Source organism: Aspergillus pseudodeflectus (genome assembly GCF_044049435.1).
Source record: "Aspergillus pseudodeflectus strain CBS 756.74 chromosome Unknown BJX68scaffold_31, whole genome shotgun sequence".
In the NCBI taxonomy this organism is placed as follows: domain Eukaryota; kingdom Fungi; phylum Ascomycota; class Eurotiomycetes; order Eurotiales; family Aspergillaceae; genus Aspergillus; species Aspergillus pseudodeflectus.
Window position 1 is genome coordinate 217,498 of NW_027263807.1, and position 13,757 is coordinate 231,254.

The 13,757-nt window shown below is 50.3% G+C and overlaps 7 protein-coding genes across 7 annotated transcripts; 3 read left to right on the forward strand and 4 right to left on the reverse strand.

Annotated features, from left to right (window-relative positions):
- Positions 1-18: 18 nt before the first annotated feature.
- Positions 19-1,923, forward strand: BJX68DRAFT_277015 (Zn(II)2Cys6 transcription factor). The gene is made up of 3 exons (XM_071048253.1): positions 19-727; positions 790-1,604; positions 1,696-1,923. The coding sequence occupies exons 1-3, from the start codon at positions 208-210 to the stop codon at positions 1,912-1,914; spliced, it is 1,554 nt and encodes a 517-aa protein (XP_070897371.1). The 5' UTR covers positions 19-207; the 3' UTR covers positions 1,915-1,923.
- BJX68DRAFT_277019 (general substrate transporter) lies at positions 1,923-4,029 on the reverse strand. Its single transcript, XM_071048254.1, has 7 exons — positions 3,695-4,029; positions 3,566-3,634; positions 3,431-3,511; positions 3,231-3,372; positions 2,884-3,178; positions 2,414-2,808; positions 1,923-2,358 (listed from the first exon to the last, which is right to left on the reverse strand). Exons 1-7 carry the CDS (start codon positions 3,852-3,854, stop codon positions 1,932-1,934), a joined length of 1,569 nt encoding a protein of 522 aa, XP_070897372.1. The 5' UTR covers positions 3,855-4,029; the 3' UTR covers positions 1,923-1,931.
- Positions 4,030-4,260: 231 nt separating this feature from the next.
- Positions 4,261-6,207, forward strand: BJX68DRAFT_277021 (putative beta-galactosidase; the record flags this gene model as incomplete). The annotated part of the gene is made up of 1 exon (XM_071048255.1): positions 4,261-6,207. Exon 1 carries the CDS (start codon positions 4,510-4,512, stop codon positions 6,205-6,207), a length of 1,698 nt encoding a protein of 565 aa, XP_070897373.1. The 5' UTR covers positions 4,261-4,509.
- A 557-nt stretch (positions 6,208-6,764) lies between these two features.
- On the reverse strand, positions 6,765-7,332 carry BJX68DRAFT_268505 (uncharacterized protein; the record flags this gene model as incomplete). Its single annotated transcript, XM_071046108.1, has 2 exons — positions 6,765-7,069; positions 7,134-7,332. 2 exons carry the CDS (start codon positions 7,330-7,332, stop codon positions 6,765-6,767), a joined length of 504 nt encoding a protein of 167 aa, XP_070897374.1.
- Positions 7,333-7,864: 532 nt separating this feature from the next.
- BJX68DRAFT_240512 (uncharacterized protein) lies at positions 7,865-8,334 on the reverse strand. The gene has a single exon (XM_071040691.1). It carries the CDS (start codon positions 8,199-8,201, stop codon positions 7,980-7,982), a length of 222 nt encoding a protein of 73 aa, XP_070897375.1. The 5' UTR covers positions 8,202-8,334; the 3' UTR covers positions 7,865-7,979.
- Positions 8,335-8,402: 68 nt separating this feature from the next.
- BJX68DRAFT_277023 (uncharacterized protein) lies at positions 8,403-12,865 on the forward strand (the record flags this gene model as incomplete). Its single annotated transcript, XM_071048256.1, has 6 exons — positions 8,403-9,003; positions 9,521-10,408; positions 10,465-11,173; positions 11,224-11,274; positions 11,324-12,779; positions 12,828-12,865. The coding sequence occupies exons 1-6, from the start codon at positions 8,576-8,578 to the stop codon at positions 12,863-12,865; spliced, it is 3,570 nt and encodes a 1,189-aa protein (XP_070897376.1). The 5' UTR covers positions 8,403-8,575.
- Positions 12,866-12,989: 124 nt separating this feature from the next.
- Positions 12,990-13,720, reverse strand: BJX68DRAFT_240516 (mitochondrial 54S ribosomal protein bL33m). The gene is made up of 2 exons (XM_071040692.1): positions 13,661-13,720; positions 12,990-13,516 (listed from the first exon to the last, which is right to left on the reverse strand). The coding sequence occupies exons 1-2, from the start codon at positions 13,671-13,673 to the stop codon at positions 13,347-13,349; spliced, it is 183 nt and encodes a 60-aa protein (XP_070897377.1). The 5' UTR covers positions 13,674-13,720; the 3' UTR covers positions 12,990-13,346.
- Positions 13,721-13,757: the final 37 nt, after the last annotated feature.

The following is a 13,757-nucleotide window of genomic DNA, read 5'->3' on the forward strand; positions in this document are numbered from 1 at the left end:
CCTCACCTCTGGGTCCTCACTTGGGCTCTTCCACGCTTTATGGCAACGCGTACAATTACGACAAAAGTCTACATTGCCATGGTCTACAACCTCACCTCGGGACTGGTATTGGGATAGTATTTGAACATTGCTTAGCAGACGCTCGTCTTAACACAACTTCTCCACTCAAACGGCAAACACAAATGTATGATCTGATCACGAAAGACCATGAAAGTGGCCAAATCATGCAGTCAATGCCGGGCAGCGAAGAGAAAATGCCGGACAGGACCTACGCCGAACTCCGCCTGTGTAATGTGCGCTCACAAAGGCCAGAATTGCTCCCTTTTGACCAGTTCGAGTCTGAATCGCCAAAAGTTCCTCGCTCCAGCTGTTACTGGAATGAACACATCGAAGGAGGTAAATGATGAACTCCGGGATGAACTTGTTGACATCTACCTGCGACTCATCCACGACAAGCCCCACACCCTTTTCCACCCTGCAACCTTGAGGACGCGAGTACAAGCCAGCCTATTGCCCGAGGCAGTACTCTGCAGTATCCTTGCCTTTGCTGCACGACTTAGCAGCGATCATACCATCCAAGAACGAGCAAAGGACTTCTTCCAAACTGCCAAAGAGGCTTTGAAGAGAACAATTGACAAAGTGACACTGGATAATGTCCATGCTAGTGCACTTGTAGGTAATCTTTGTGGTATAGAAGGGGACTCGAGCGGGGAGTCGCTGTTTTTCGGTCAGTGAAAAGCTTGAGATCCTCTTCTCTATCAACTCTATCAAACATTAATTCGCTTGTAGGGATCTCCTTTCGCATGGCTCAGATTCTCCGTCTTCCAGAAGCAGATCCAGAAGATGACAGCATCATGCGAGAACTAAAGCTTCGAACCTACTGGTCTTTGTATATGATCGACCAGTGGTCTTCAGCTGGTCTGGACATGCCGCGCCAGATTCCAGACACGAACCGACATTCACTACCCATGTCAGAAATGGAGTTTTGGAAGATGAAATCAGGAACCAGGATGTCTGCGATCTTGACCCCTAACCGGCAGCCGGGGCTTTGGGGTTATATGGTGATTCTGGCTCGAATTTTTGGCAAGATACAGGAGCTACATCGCCAGCTAGCCAACAATCACTTGTCTGACGCGGAAGCGGAGGAATACACCCGTCAAGTGGCCCTCCAATTTCAAGAGTTCTCCCAAAGCCTCCCTCCGAACATGGAACTCACGAGAGACAACCTCGACAGCCATGCCAAGACCGGATTAGGATCGACCTTTGTTGCTCTTCATCTGGGCTATCATCATTATTCTACCCTCTTATATTTCCATTATTTGGATTCTACTCACAATGAGGTCTCAAATCAAGCCCTCTTCGCGGCTCGCTGCAAGTTTCATGCAACCGCTTTCAGCGAACTATTGAGCCTCTCCAATGAGGTTCCAGGTTGCGAAGCTGTATACTTTATTGTTGCCCATATGACGGTGATTTCGTCGTCGGCGCTGCTTCACACCCTGTTGTTCGGAGAACCAGACGAGATGCCAGGCACTCGAGAGCGGCTTTCATCTAATTTTCAAGTGCTTCTGAAGCTGAAACAGTATTGGCCCTATGTGAACAGCATGGTGAGACCCCTTTGTTCTCCATTTTCTCAGCTGAGAACTTATGATTGCACCTCTAGCTTGCTCAGGGATCATACTAATATTGATAATATAGATTACAAGGCTCTTTACCTTTCAAGAAGCCTGTATGCTATCTACAGACCGAGTCTACGTCGTTGACAAGTGGATAGTCAAGTTTCTGCTTCAACATGCTCTGCCAATTGAGAAAAATCTTCGCCCTCCTGCCACCCATTCCCTCGCAGAACGAGACAGATTCGCCGAAGATGCCTTATCTATCCTTCGTCCACCGCAGCCGGAACAACAACACTCTTGATCCGCCCTTTGACTGCTCTATTGCTTCTCGTCATCCATAGTCTTCGACTGCATACCCATCTCGGCTGAGCTGGACAAGTTTGCTTCCTGCCCGTCGAACAGTGCGGCAATTTCTTCCAGGGTGGGTCCTTTGGTTTCCACGAAAAGAAACCAAATACAAAGACACTCGATGACAAGAATTGCGATATACACAAAGTAGAATCGCCATTGCAGGTCCTCGAGTCCGATCGGGTTCACGTACTGGTTGAAGACAGATGCCAACGCGGTGAGGGCAAGATTGACAGCAAGACCCTTTGCTCGAATATTAAAGGGCAAAATCTCCGCACAATAAGCGATTGTGAGGCCGGGCCACGCAAATCCGGCCACTCCGTAGAACAAGAATATCATTGCTATCACTGCGCTTCCGGCAGCAGAGTCTTCGCTCTGTGCGTAAGCGGCGGAGCATCTGTTAAAAACCAGGTTAGCTATCTCAGAGCCCTTGAACTAGACAACCGACTCACCCAGTCCAGATACTAAATGTGATTAGCATTCCAACACCGGCAATCAGGAAAAGTTTTCGTCGTCCCAGAACATCCACAAGGAATGCTGAGAATCCGACTGCAACGAGGAAGGACCATATTTGCAGTCCGCCATTGATGATTGCCTGATCGTTGGAAGATTCGATCCCAACAGAGGTAAGAATTGAATGAATGTAATAGGAAACAAGACCATTTCCCGAGCATTGAGAGAAGAAAGACACAAGTGCAATAAGGAGCAGACGCTTTCGGTTCCCGGGCGTCTTGACAAGGAGTGCCCAGCTATTACCTGCATTCTCCTTTTCCAGTTTGATTGTATTCTTGATCTCTTGGAATTGCCATTCACAAAAGGGGTCATTGCGGTCGCCGTTACCGTGATACTATATCCGATTCATTAGCAATTGCGACTGCTCAACATATTATTGACGAGAACGGGATTGGTGGAGCATGCTTACCCTCACTAAGATATCGAAAGCCTCTTCATCTCTGCCTTTTGAGCAAAGCCAGCGAGGACTATCCGGTAGCAGCCAGATGCCCAAGAACTGGATCAACGGCATGAGGGCTTGCATGGCTACCGGGATCCTCCATGATGCATCCGACGTGTATCTTATTGTTCCAATGACTGTAAAGGCCGCAATAATGGATCCTCCATACCACAGTGTGTTGTACATGGTTGTCAATGTTCCGCGGTGCTGAGGATGGGCTAGTTCGGTGACGAGCAGAGGGGCTGAACCCTGGCTAAGGTTTGATCTGTGATACTCAGCCCATGAGCCTTCTGATGCAGACACGGCAGAGAACATACCCGAAACCAACCAAGAATCTACCAGCCATGAACATGCCTCGATCTACTGACGGGACGACCTGAATGATGGTACCCACGAAGATCACAACAACGCCAACTACCACTCCCAGTCGGCGACCTAGCAAGTCGGCGAGATACGAAGCTATCCCAAGAAGCTCTGGATTAGTATGCAAAATAGCATTCTTGTATCCATCACTCACAGAAAAGCAAAGCGCAGATGGCACCAATGTTCTGAATTGCTGTCATGAGGCCCAGATCCGAACCCGACGGACTACCAAAGTCTGTGAACTTGTCAGCCATGCAGCTTGGTGCGTTCCGGGTCGAAGGGTTCTTACAGTTCCGCCACGGAGGCATTGTTTGCAACCCATTCAGGAGCGAACCGTCATATCCGTTGATTGTCGATCCTGTGAAAAACCGCCCTTAGCACGTCGAATATTCTTGTTGATGGTAATCTCAGCCCTTACCAAGGAACAGAATTGGCATCATTATATAGAGCTTTCGCAGTCCAGCATGCTTCCACCAAGTGACTTCTGGGATCTGGAAGGGCCTGGAGGCTCCGGTTGGGAACTCTGCATGTTCTGCAGATATGTCCTTGCCTTCGCCAGTGTCTTTGGAGATGTCCATATTTGATAAAGGCCTTGGCTGCTTCTGAAGACTTATTGTGCTGTTGGAGTCCACGGTAATAGAGGAGGTGTGGTCAACTTTTCCAAGGATACCTTGCCAGATTTATACCCACGAACGGGCCCATGCCAACCTGGTGTTACTTTTACCGAGCTAGATGTCAAGAAATCTTCGTGTCTCATATTCGCGCCACTTTTCCGAGGCCATTAAACCGGGGAGACTTCGATCTTGTGGAGAGCAGTAGCAGTACGGAGGAGTTCCGGGGCTACCCCAACCTTCCAAGATTCTGCATCCTGAACCCAAAGCTTCGGAACGGTCGCTATTGGTCACTCATTAAATTAGCCGGAGGTTGCGGGATATCAGCCAATTGGCATCCTATTCCTCCGCTTCCCCGCAAAATGTGGTCCGATGACAAGCAACTCTTTGCACGAGGCCCAGTAGGCCGATGAATCGGAGGTTTCGAGATCTATACCGCAGTATCGCCCAATGAGGATTGTTCAATCCCGAAGGGGACTGCGTCAGAGTCTTGTACAGCGCAGCATCTCCGGCGGGGGAGACTTGACCACGCGCTCAGCTCGTTATTTAAGGGTGTAACAACACTCTCTGTTGCTGTGCACACATCAGTCTACTCTATTCTATCTTCGCACTCGTTCCCACCATGTCTTCTGAGAGCACACCAATCCCACACTTGCGCGAGACAAAGGGCGGGAAGGAACTGGTTGTCAATGGACGGCCCTTCCTTATGCTCGCCGGGGAGCTCCAAAACTCCTCGCTCACCTCAGGCGAATACATGGATACAGCCTGGCAGAAACTGGTGGACACGCACTATAACACGGTACTTGGATGCGTTACCTGGGAGATGATTGAGCCTGTCGAGGGCCAATTTTCTTTTGAGGAGCTCGACAATGTCATTCTTGGAGCCCGCAAACATGGACTTCGGCTTGTGCTCTTGTGGTTCGGCTCGTTCAAGAATGGAATTTCCACCTATGTTCCAACATGGGTCAAGACCAACCCTAAACGCTTCCCTCGAGCAAAGTTGCGCAAGGCTGGCGGAGTCCTTGAAACAGGGGACGTGCTCTCGATTTTCTACGATGAAGCCTCCGAAAGCGATGCTAGAGCATTTTCTCAGCTCCTGCGCCACCTCAAGGAGTTTGACGAAGAGCATTCAACTGTCATCATGGTACAGGTGGAAAATGAGACCGGCTTGTTAGGCGACTCTCGCGATGCTAGTGTAGAAGCCGAAAAGCGCTTCTCACAACCTGTGCCGAAGGACCTGATTTCTTTCCTTTCGGACGACTGGAATAATCTCCATGTTGACCTTCAATCGAACCTATCTCACTTCAAAGCCCAATCCCAGCCGGAAGGATCGTGGACAGAAGTCTTTGGAAAGGGACCGCGCACGGACGAGCTCTTCATGGCATACCACTACGCCCATTATCTAAACCGTGTCGCATCAGCCGGCAAGGCCGAGTACCCTATCCCCCTCTACACAAATGTTTGGCAAAACTACGTCGGCGAGGACGGTGACAACGATTTTCCCATCGTCGCCGGCGGCGGCGGCCTGCCAGGCGACTACCCCTCTGGTGGCGGAACCTCCAACGTACTCGACATCTGGCAAAAATTCGCACCATCCCTCGACCTCATCTCTCCAGACGTCTACCTGAACGAGTATTCCAGCTCATGCGCCAAGTATCGTCACCGCAACCAGCCCCTCTTCATTCCGGAACAACGCCGCGACGAGTACGGCGCCCGCCGAATTTGGGTCGCCTATGGCTCCTACCAAGCCCTGGGTGTCTCCCCCTTTGGCATCGACACGCAGGAACCCGAAACAAACCCTTTCACCAGACACTATGCGCTCCTCGATTCCGTCTCGGCAATCGTCCTCGAAGCGCACAGGAACCCAGGCTCCTCCGTAGGGTTCTATTTTGACGACCTCAGCGCCGACGGCACAGACCCTTCAAAGATCATCACAAAGACCTTTGCCAACTTCGCCATCACAATCGAGCGCTGCTTCGTCTTTGGAAAGGCCGGTCCCGGCTCGGGAATGGTCATCCATCGCGGCGGGGGCAAGTTCCTCCTCATCGGCTGGGGCTTCCAGGTTCGCGCAAAGTCTCTCTCACCTACTTCGGCCTTTACGGGAATACTGAAGTTCGAAGAGAAGCTTGTTGCGAATAAAGAGACGGGCGAGCTAAGGACGCTCCGTGTGCTTAATGGTGATGAGACGAGGAGTGGTATCTGTGCGAGGATGCCTAATGAAGATCCGGACTATGGTGGCTTCCCAATTTGCGTTACTATCCCGGCAAGGACGATGATTGCCGAGGTGGAGTTTTATGAATTGGATGAAAAGGATGTTTGAGTTGTTTGTTTTCTAGAACTAGTTACCAGTGATGAGGTTTATGCTTGACTCTCTGGCTAGGGTTAGAAAGTAGTGGGCGGCGCCCAACTAGATTTAACGAGTAAAATAGAAGGTTTTCGGCCGCCAGGTCCATCTGTATCTACACTTCTCTGTTATATTTATGGCCCCGTTGTACTTTGGGCGTTGAATGTTCAAAGTGCGACACATTAAGCTGACTCGAGTGCACTGAATATTGTAGATATGTTGGAACATTGAATGCATCAATCATAACGCTACCTCTAAGATACAAAATAAAAAAACATCTCAAAAGTATCACCTTGGTATCTCACATGCATCAGCCCAAATGATATTTTAGAACAAATCCTTCCACGCCTGACCAAACCAGCGGCAATCGTAAAAAAGGGTTGACTACATTAGCTCAGTACATGCAATTAATTCATCATAATGCCAAAGGAAAAAAAGCCGAGTAGACGAAATTTACCCCACGACTAGCGCAGGGGCACAAGTGGCGAGCTCAATCCCTGTAGAGCTCCAAACCGAGATCAAGAGTAATTTACTCATGAGCGGTTAAAGGAGAAGTAGGAGCTCCAACCGCGAGCCTTGGTGCCCAGAGCCTTGGATGCATCGTCCTTTATGACGACAGCGTCCTTTTCGACGTCCGTTGGTAGTCGCTGTGGCTTCGCTCTGGCAGCTTCTCTGGGTATTCTTTCCCTGTCGCGAGGGTGTGGTCGTTGGCTTCTCGGGAATCGAGGAGTCAAAGGTGTCTTGACAGCCTGGACGACATGCCTGGCAGAACGTCGGATCTTCTCACGCATTTTCCATTGACGCTTCTTGGCGAGGTAGAACAGAGCGGCGGAACTGACTATGGGCAAGATACAGTTAGCATTGAGACGAGCTTTTAAAGCAAATGAGGTTGGAGCACGTACATCCAATAATCACAACAACCCCAACAATGACGCAGAGCGCAATCATTCCACCAGTCGACATGCCTCCCCCTGAAGATGGCCCGGCTGCTCCAGCCGCATTTATACTTTCAATGTCATTCGGGTCATCGTAGCCAAACTGAGCGGCTGCCCGGGTGATGAGGATTGATCCGACGAGAGAAAATAGATATGTTGTAGACATATTTTGTTTATGCTGAGCGCATGTTCCGTGTAGCATAAGGTAATGATCGAGACGCTCTTTGAGTCTATTAAATGTGTAGTATTGATGGCTCGTGCAAAGGGCAGATATTTGAGAATTGGTAGCTGCGTTTCGGGGCGTTCGAATCTCGTCTCTATATAGCGACGCAAGGATTGCGAGTCGCACAAACCGCCAATCTTCAGCCATCTGCAGGATCATCACCCACTCACACAAGGATTTGATAGGCTCAGACTTGCTTGTCCCAAATCCTAATTCGCGAGCTACGGATTTACAAAACCCTGGGTTGGCAAGAGGGCTCGATTGTTTGCGCAGGGGGAGGATTGAGCGACGAATCAGAGGCTTAGAATGGCCTGTCACTTTGTGATCTAGGCGCTGGCCCTGTGATGAGGGTCTTGGCCTCATCGGGCAGCTTTGAGTGGTCAAGGGTTGCAGCCAATGGCGGGCGCACATAAACCGCCGGTGCAGATCTCTCTCTTTTTTATAGCACACATTGAAAGTTCTCTCTTTGTGGTCTGCTGGCAACGTCTGACGGCTGTTTCGCGATTGAAGGCGGCTAGCAGGAGTACTATTTTTGTTTATCAGTCAGAATGTTTGCATTCTCCACAATGAAACGAAGAGGATTATCTCCGTTACTGTCTCCAGCGCCAGATTCTCGCACTGTAAGCCATACTATGACGACTCTTTGCTTGCTTTGAAGGCTTCATGCTTGTCCCCGTATATAATCGCCCCTTCGTGAGTGAGTGTGGTCCGTGATAAGAACGCCGCACCACACGAGCGTAGCTCGAGGCGACAGCGAACGCGAGAAGCCCAGTGGATGGCGGAAGCGCACTGCAACAAAAATCCCGGCACATGGAGAGCTATTAGGGAGACAGCATCGCATACTGTTTTTTTGAAGAAAACGGCTCGCGAGTAACTGGAAATGCTTGTGATTGAGGACAGTGAAGATGAGTTGTAGTGGCAGAACTTAGACAATGTCCATCAGACCCCGGACGAAGGACGTTCCTGCCCTTTCGGGCACGCTCCTTCCCAAAAGGCCTCATTCCCAGAGCTCACCTCAATCATCATGCAATCTCTCCTTGTGGCCATCATCGTCTCCAATTCTGTTTTGAATGAGTCTCTGCATTCAACGCATCTATCCCTGGAATGACAATCATATCTAGCTAAACCAACAACGCTTACCAACCCAGAGCCCAGCATCCGCGCCGACAGTTTCACCAAGTATCCAATGGAGAACGAAACTAATACCTTAGGAACCGGAGAGCCTCCAACGTCGATGGCGGCGATGACGACAACAGAGCTTGATGGCAATGAGTACGAAAGCAATGGATACGAACCAAACGAGGAGCTTTTGCTCTTGCAAATAATGGAAGCAACCAACAACGTCGCTTCACCGAAGCTTGACACCGTACTAGAAGATGGGGCAGACTTGACCTGGCCTCCAGGTCAAAGGCAGCAGTCACCGTTGCTCATGGAGCGCCCACAAGGCTCAGGGATCGATGCTATGGCTTTCAGCTTTGCAAAGCCTGCGCAGAATTCAAGGCCCTTTTCGCTACAACCTCCGAGAACATGTGCTTCTGTCCCCGTCCCTCATGATACGTCAGACCAAAGTGGTCAAGCTATTAGCGAGTGCTCAACTAGAGAACAGCAGACAAAGTTTGTGGTATCTGAATCTCAACGAACCACTGATTCGTGCTGATCATTAATCTTCTAGACGCACACACCCTCCAACGCGCTCACACTCTCATAACACAGAAAGGCCATCAACCTTAACTGCACCAGCGCAAGGCTCAAATTCGAAGAATCCGCTTTCAACAGGGCCCGGGGAAAGACCGAGGTTGGACCTTCAGCGTACAGCTGAGTGTGAGGAAAGCCAGCCCGCACATACTGAGCCCACTTGCGGCCCCAATCGCCAGCCGGATTATAGTCTTCAAGGTACGTTCCGAATTCGGAGTTCTACTTCCTCCTAACTCAATGGGTAGATTCGGAATCTCTTGCTGTGTTTCGAAAGAATGTACGTTGCTGGCAAAGTACCTGTACTACTGGACTCTAACACTGGAAAGCATGGACCACTTGACGCTCCTGACGATGTTGAGGAGCTTGACGGGGCACCCTCCGGTGACAATCTGGAGCTGGAGACCACTTGCTTACCCGAAGCGCATTCTCCTCACAGCCAATGGAAAGTGGTCAAGAGACGACCGGGCGAGAAGAAAAGGACGAATAAGCGAGGATCACGGGTACCCTCGGACAGCAAGAATTCACAGGTGCCAGAAGAGGTTTTGTTTCAGCAGCTGATCAGCCGATTGAGGGCTCGCGAGGAGAGTGAGGCGGTGGCTTCTCATATGCAAAAGGAAATGGAGGCAAAGGTGGTAACTCTGCAAGACGAAAACAAGGCGCTGCATGAGGAGCTTCAGAAGCTTAGCAGTAAGCTAAAGCAGAGAACGAACGAGGCTAGAGCCTACAAGTCACAAACAGACTCATGGAAGTCAAGACTGGCAAAGATCAAAATCTTCCTCAACGAACTCGGGACGGACTACCAGAACCTCCGCGGCGAGGCGATCCATCTCAAGGCGACTCGAAAGTCCCTGGACAAAGAACGAAAAGAGATATCGGAGACCATCGAGGATGTGAAAGCACAACTGGCTCGGATCTCCCATACTTCCCGTGATAGGCGAGGTTGTCTTATGGAGTCGGAAAGCACGGTTGCCTCTTTGCGTCAGGAGCTCAAGCATGCAGACGAAAGAGCTCGGTATGCCCATGGTCAGCTGGCGGACGAGAAGAAAAGGTCCCACCTGCTCGAATTATACATCCAGAATTGCTCACGGACTCACGACAAGAAATTAGAACTCGTCAGGTCGGGCCAACTGGAAATGACGAGAAAACTGGAAGCTGCATTTAGAGCCAAAGCCGATGATTGCGAGGTGTCTCATTTTTTCAGCGAGGACTTTGGCCAGAAGGTGGAAGAACTTATGGCCTTGGTCCGGAGCACTGCTGAAAATCTTGCGAACAACAAGATAGACGTACAGCAATATGAAAAAATTATCGCCGCATTTGAGTCTCGGTAAGACCCTAATTCACGACCGCTGGTTACCGTGGTTTCTGACTTTTTGCACCAAGAATTGATTCGACGACTCGTCAGTTGACACAAGACATCAGAGAGAACTGTAACCTCACTGGCAAGAAGATGGAGGACCTGGAGGCGCAGCTCCAACTCTTCAAAACCAGCGTAAGCGAGGGCTCGGCGCTGCTCACCGAACTTTCGGCCAGCGGAGTCCGTTGCATCAATCTGGAATCGAAGCTAGATGAGACAGTTCCCGCGCTCGAGACTTTTAGGCTTGGCTTTGACGAACTACGACAAAGCGAAGCTAGTCTCGAACAACAGATGGACAGGCTGGGGAGGAGCCTGTCTGATGCCAAATTACCAGAGCAGTTTGGCCAGAATTATGTGCACATCTCTGAAAAGCTAAATCTCGAAAATGAGATACAACAACTCTCGTCAAAGCTGAAGGTGACTGAAGAGAAATTGGAAGCCCAGCGGGCAGACAGTTTCGAGAAGCACCACGAACTGCTCAAGGTAACCGCGCAGGCACACCAAGTGGAGCTAAACGCTGCAAAGTTCGAATCGCAGGCTATAGTTTTGCAAGAGAAGCTTCAGGCGGCCGAGGCCAAAGCACGAGAAGATCAAGATCACGCGATTGCTCGTTCTCGTGAGCAATGTAAAGCAGATTTTGAGCGGCAACTCCATGCGTTGATAATGGAGAAGGCTGCATTTGAAATCAATATGGAAAAGGTCAAGGAACAGCTGGCTCAAAATCAACGCAAATTGGTAAGATACTACCGATGTGGAATGGGAAATATGGCACTCACATTGAATAGGCCGAGGTTGAAACTTCATCCAGAGAGCAACGCAAAGATCTAGAATCCTTGGTAGGTGCCCACATGAGCCATTACTCGCGTGTCTTTGCTAACGGGGTAGCTCACGGAGCGGCAAATGCGGATTCATGACCTCGAAGAATCCCGAAAAGAATGCATTTCAAACTTGGGGAAACAAGAGGCAGAAATTGCCAAGCTGAGCGACCAGGAAGCTGTCCTTACATCCCAGCAAATCTCCCTGCAACTTCAACTTGCCGAAACCAACAGACGGTCTGATGGTCTTGAGAATGAACGTACGAGAGCCATGACCGAAACTCAGCATTCACTGCATGCCCTGCAAGATAGTCTGTCAACGCTTCGTTCTGACCTGGCCAAGAAGGAGGAGGAGCGTGATGAGCTAGCCAGGGAGCTTGAAAATGCGAATATTGCGAGGAAAAATCTTGAAGCAAGCATGTCGGACGCTAAATCGGAAGCTCACGCCCTGTATGCAAAAGTCCAAAGATTAGAATCCGAGATCAAGGAGGCCAGAGACACTCTCCTCCAGCTGGATATCGCGCAGTTAGAGCAGCCACTACCCGAAGCTTTGGCCCAACTAGGCGCTATTATGCAGTCAGTGAACGCGAAGCGATCAGAGCAAGTCAACCAAGATTCAGCGCAGGCATCGACAGACACGTGTTTTCGAACGGACCAAGGAACCCAAACCATGGACGATGCGATGCACATGAACTTGTGGGCTAGCGAGCCTATAACGCCAGTCGAGAATTGTGAGGCTCTCTCGCCATCAGACCAAGCAGGAGTGATCGTCCCATTTTCGAGCATTATGCAAGGATTAGAGCCCACTGATTGTTTGACGGTCGAGAACGAGCCTTTCGATATCTCTAGTATGCTTATACAGACACCGGAAAGAGCACTATCAGCCAAAGAGCTCGTGGTCCCCGCGAGGCCGGAGAAAGATAGTCCCTTTGCAAATGCTGAGTCTCAGCATAAAACCCGAGAGCCGCAGCTTTATCGCGCTTCGAATATACAACGCCCTCCTGCGGAGTATGTTCAGGAACAAATTCATCAAGAAGCTGTGGTGGAACAGACGCCCATACAGCAAAGACAATCTGGTGCAGGAAGAAAAGTCTCCTTTGAGACACGGAAATCGACAGCTGAGGACGACGATCTCCAATCTCCGGACTCGCAGGTGAACGGCGACCCCGGCCTCGTGGTGTTATCGCTGAATGGCAGTCACCCAACACGGACCAACCGGTGGACGTACAGCAAACGCCAACGGGAAACGTTGACTGGGCAACAAAAGACAAACTCTTGCGAAGCAGGGTCGTCCCAGATGGATGACCTGGAAGAGTGTGGCGAAACAGGAAAGAATAAGAAGGCAAAGACCTGCCCAGCACTCTCCAATACTGTGCCTCAGGCAAGAACTGGAGCCGAACTGTATCCCCGAGGAACAAGCCCTACGAGGTTGGCCTCTGGAAGCAGCCGCACTCGCTCGTCGGACGCAATGTCTAACCAGACGGGCCCGGCACGACGCCTCAGAAAGTCGGCACGGCATACACGGGGTAAGTTTCATCCCTTTGCGTGCGATTGGGCATTGTTAACGTCCGTAGCCGAAAAATACAGTGCTCGCTTCAGCCAAGGTGCTTGAACGCCCTGCATCAAGAGGCTCGCGAGGTGCGATAATCATGGAACTTACTTACCATATACTTAGCATGATTGTGGAGAGTCGGGTCATTATAAGGGGTTGGCAAATCTGAGCCGGAGATCAAAGTGAAGTTATAGGCTAGGACCATATGGTATAGAATATATCGATTGACCAAAGCTGTCTTGCTATAAACGCCAGAATGAAACACCGGAATACCTATACAGCTCCAAGAATGAGATAGCACGCAAGCGTAGTTTCAAAAGCTGCTCTTGCCGCTGTGTCTAATGTACATGACCGTCGTTTATCGAAATCGGAGCGCAGCATCGGATACGTCGTCCGCTCGAGTGGTGGTGAATAGGATGTAATCGAGGGGAGGAATCGAGTGTGAGGTCGAACGGAAACGGCGAGGCGAGGGGTTATGTTGTCTGATTAAGCCAACGTGAACGACCAATTTCCAATTGCGAAAGGGAATTTGGAGAATAGATCATTTCGCCCTCCCACCCTTCGTCGCCTCAAGAAACAGCACTTGCTTCTTGACAACAGGGTCGTACTTCAACATACTCAAGGGGCGGTGTGTGCGCGGTCGGATCATTGTTCGGTAGTATCCGGTCATTGCCATGGAGATCAGCCGAACGGCGACCGTACGTGACTTGCCTAGAGAGTGTCGAGGTCAGTTTTGGTGTTGGCTTCTGCGTTGTGCTTTGGCTTCAATTCTTTCCTCCGGTCGCACGGGCGGACTCCGCGTGACAAATCTGGGAACTTTGCGAGTGAACAAAAAATTGCGGGGTTAGAACGTACTTTTCTTGGCCATTTTGGCGACTGGAACGACGGCACGAGGGTAAGTCGAGGTTTGTTCAGGAACTTTTGAAGATGGAGGTTTGCGGAGGTGCGGAAG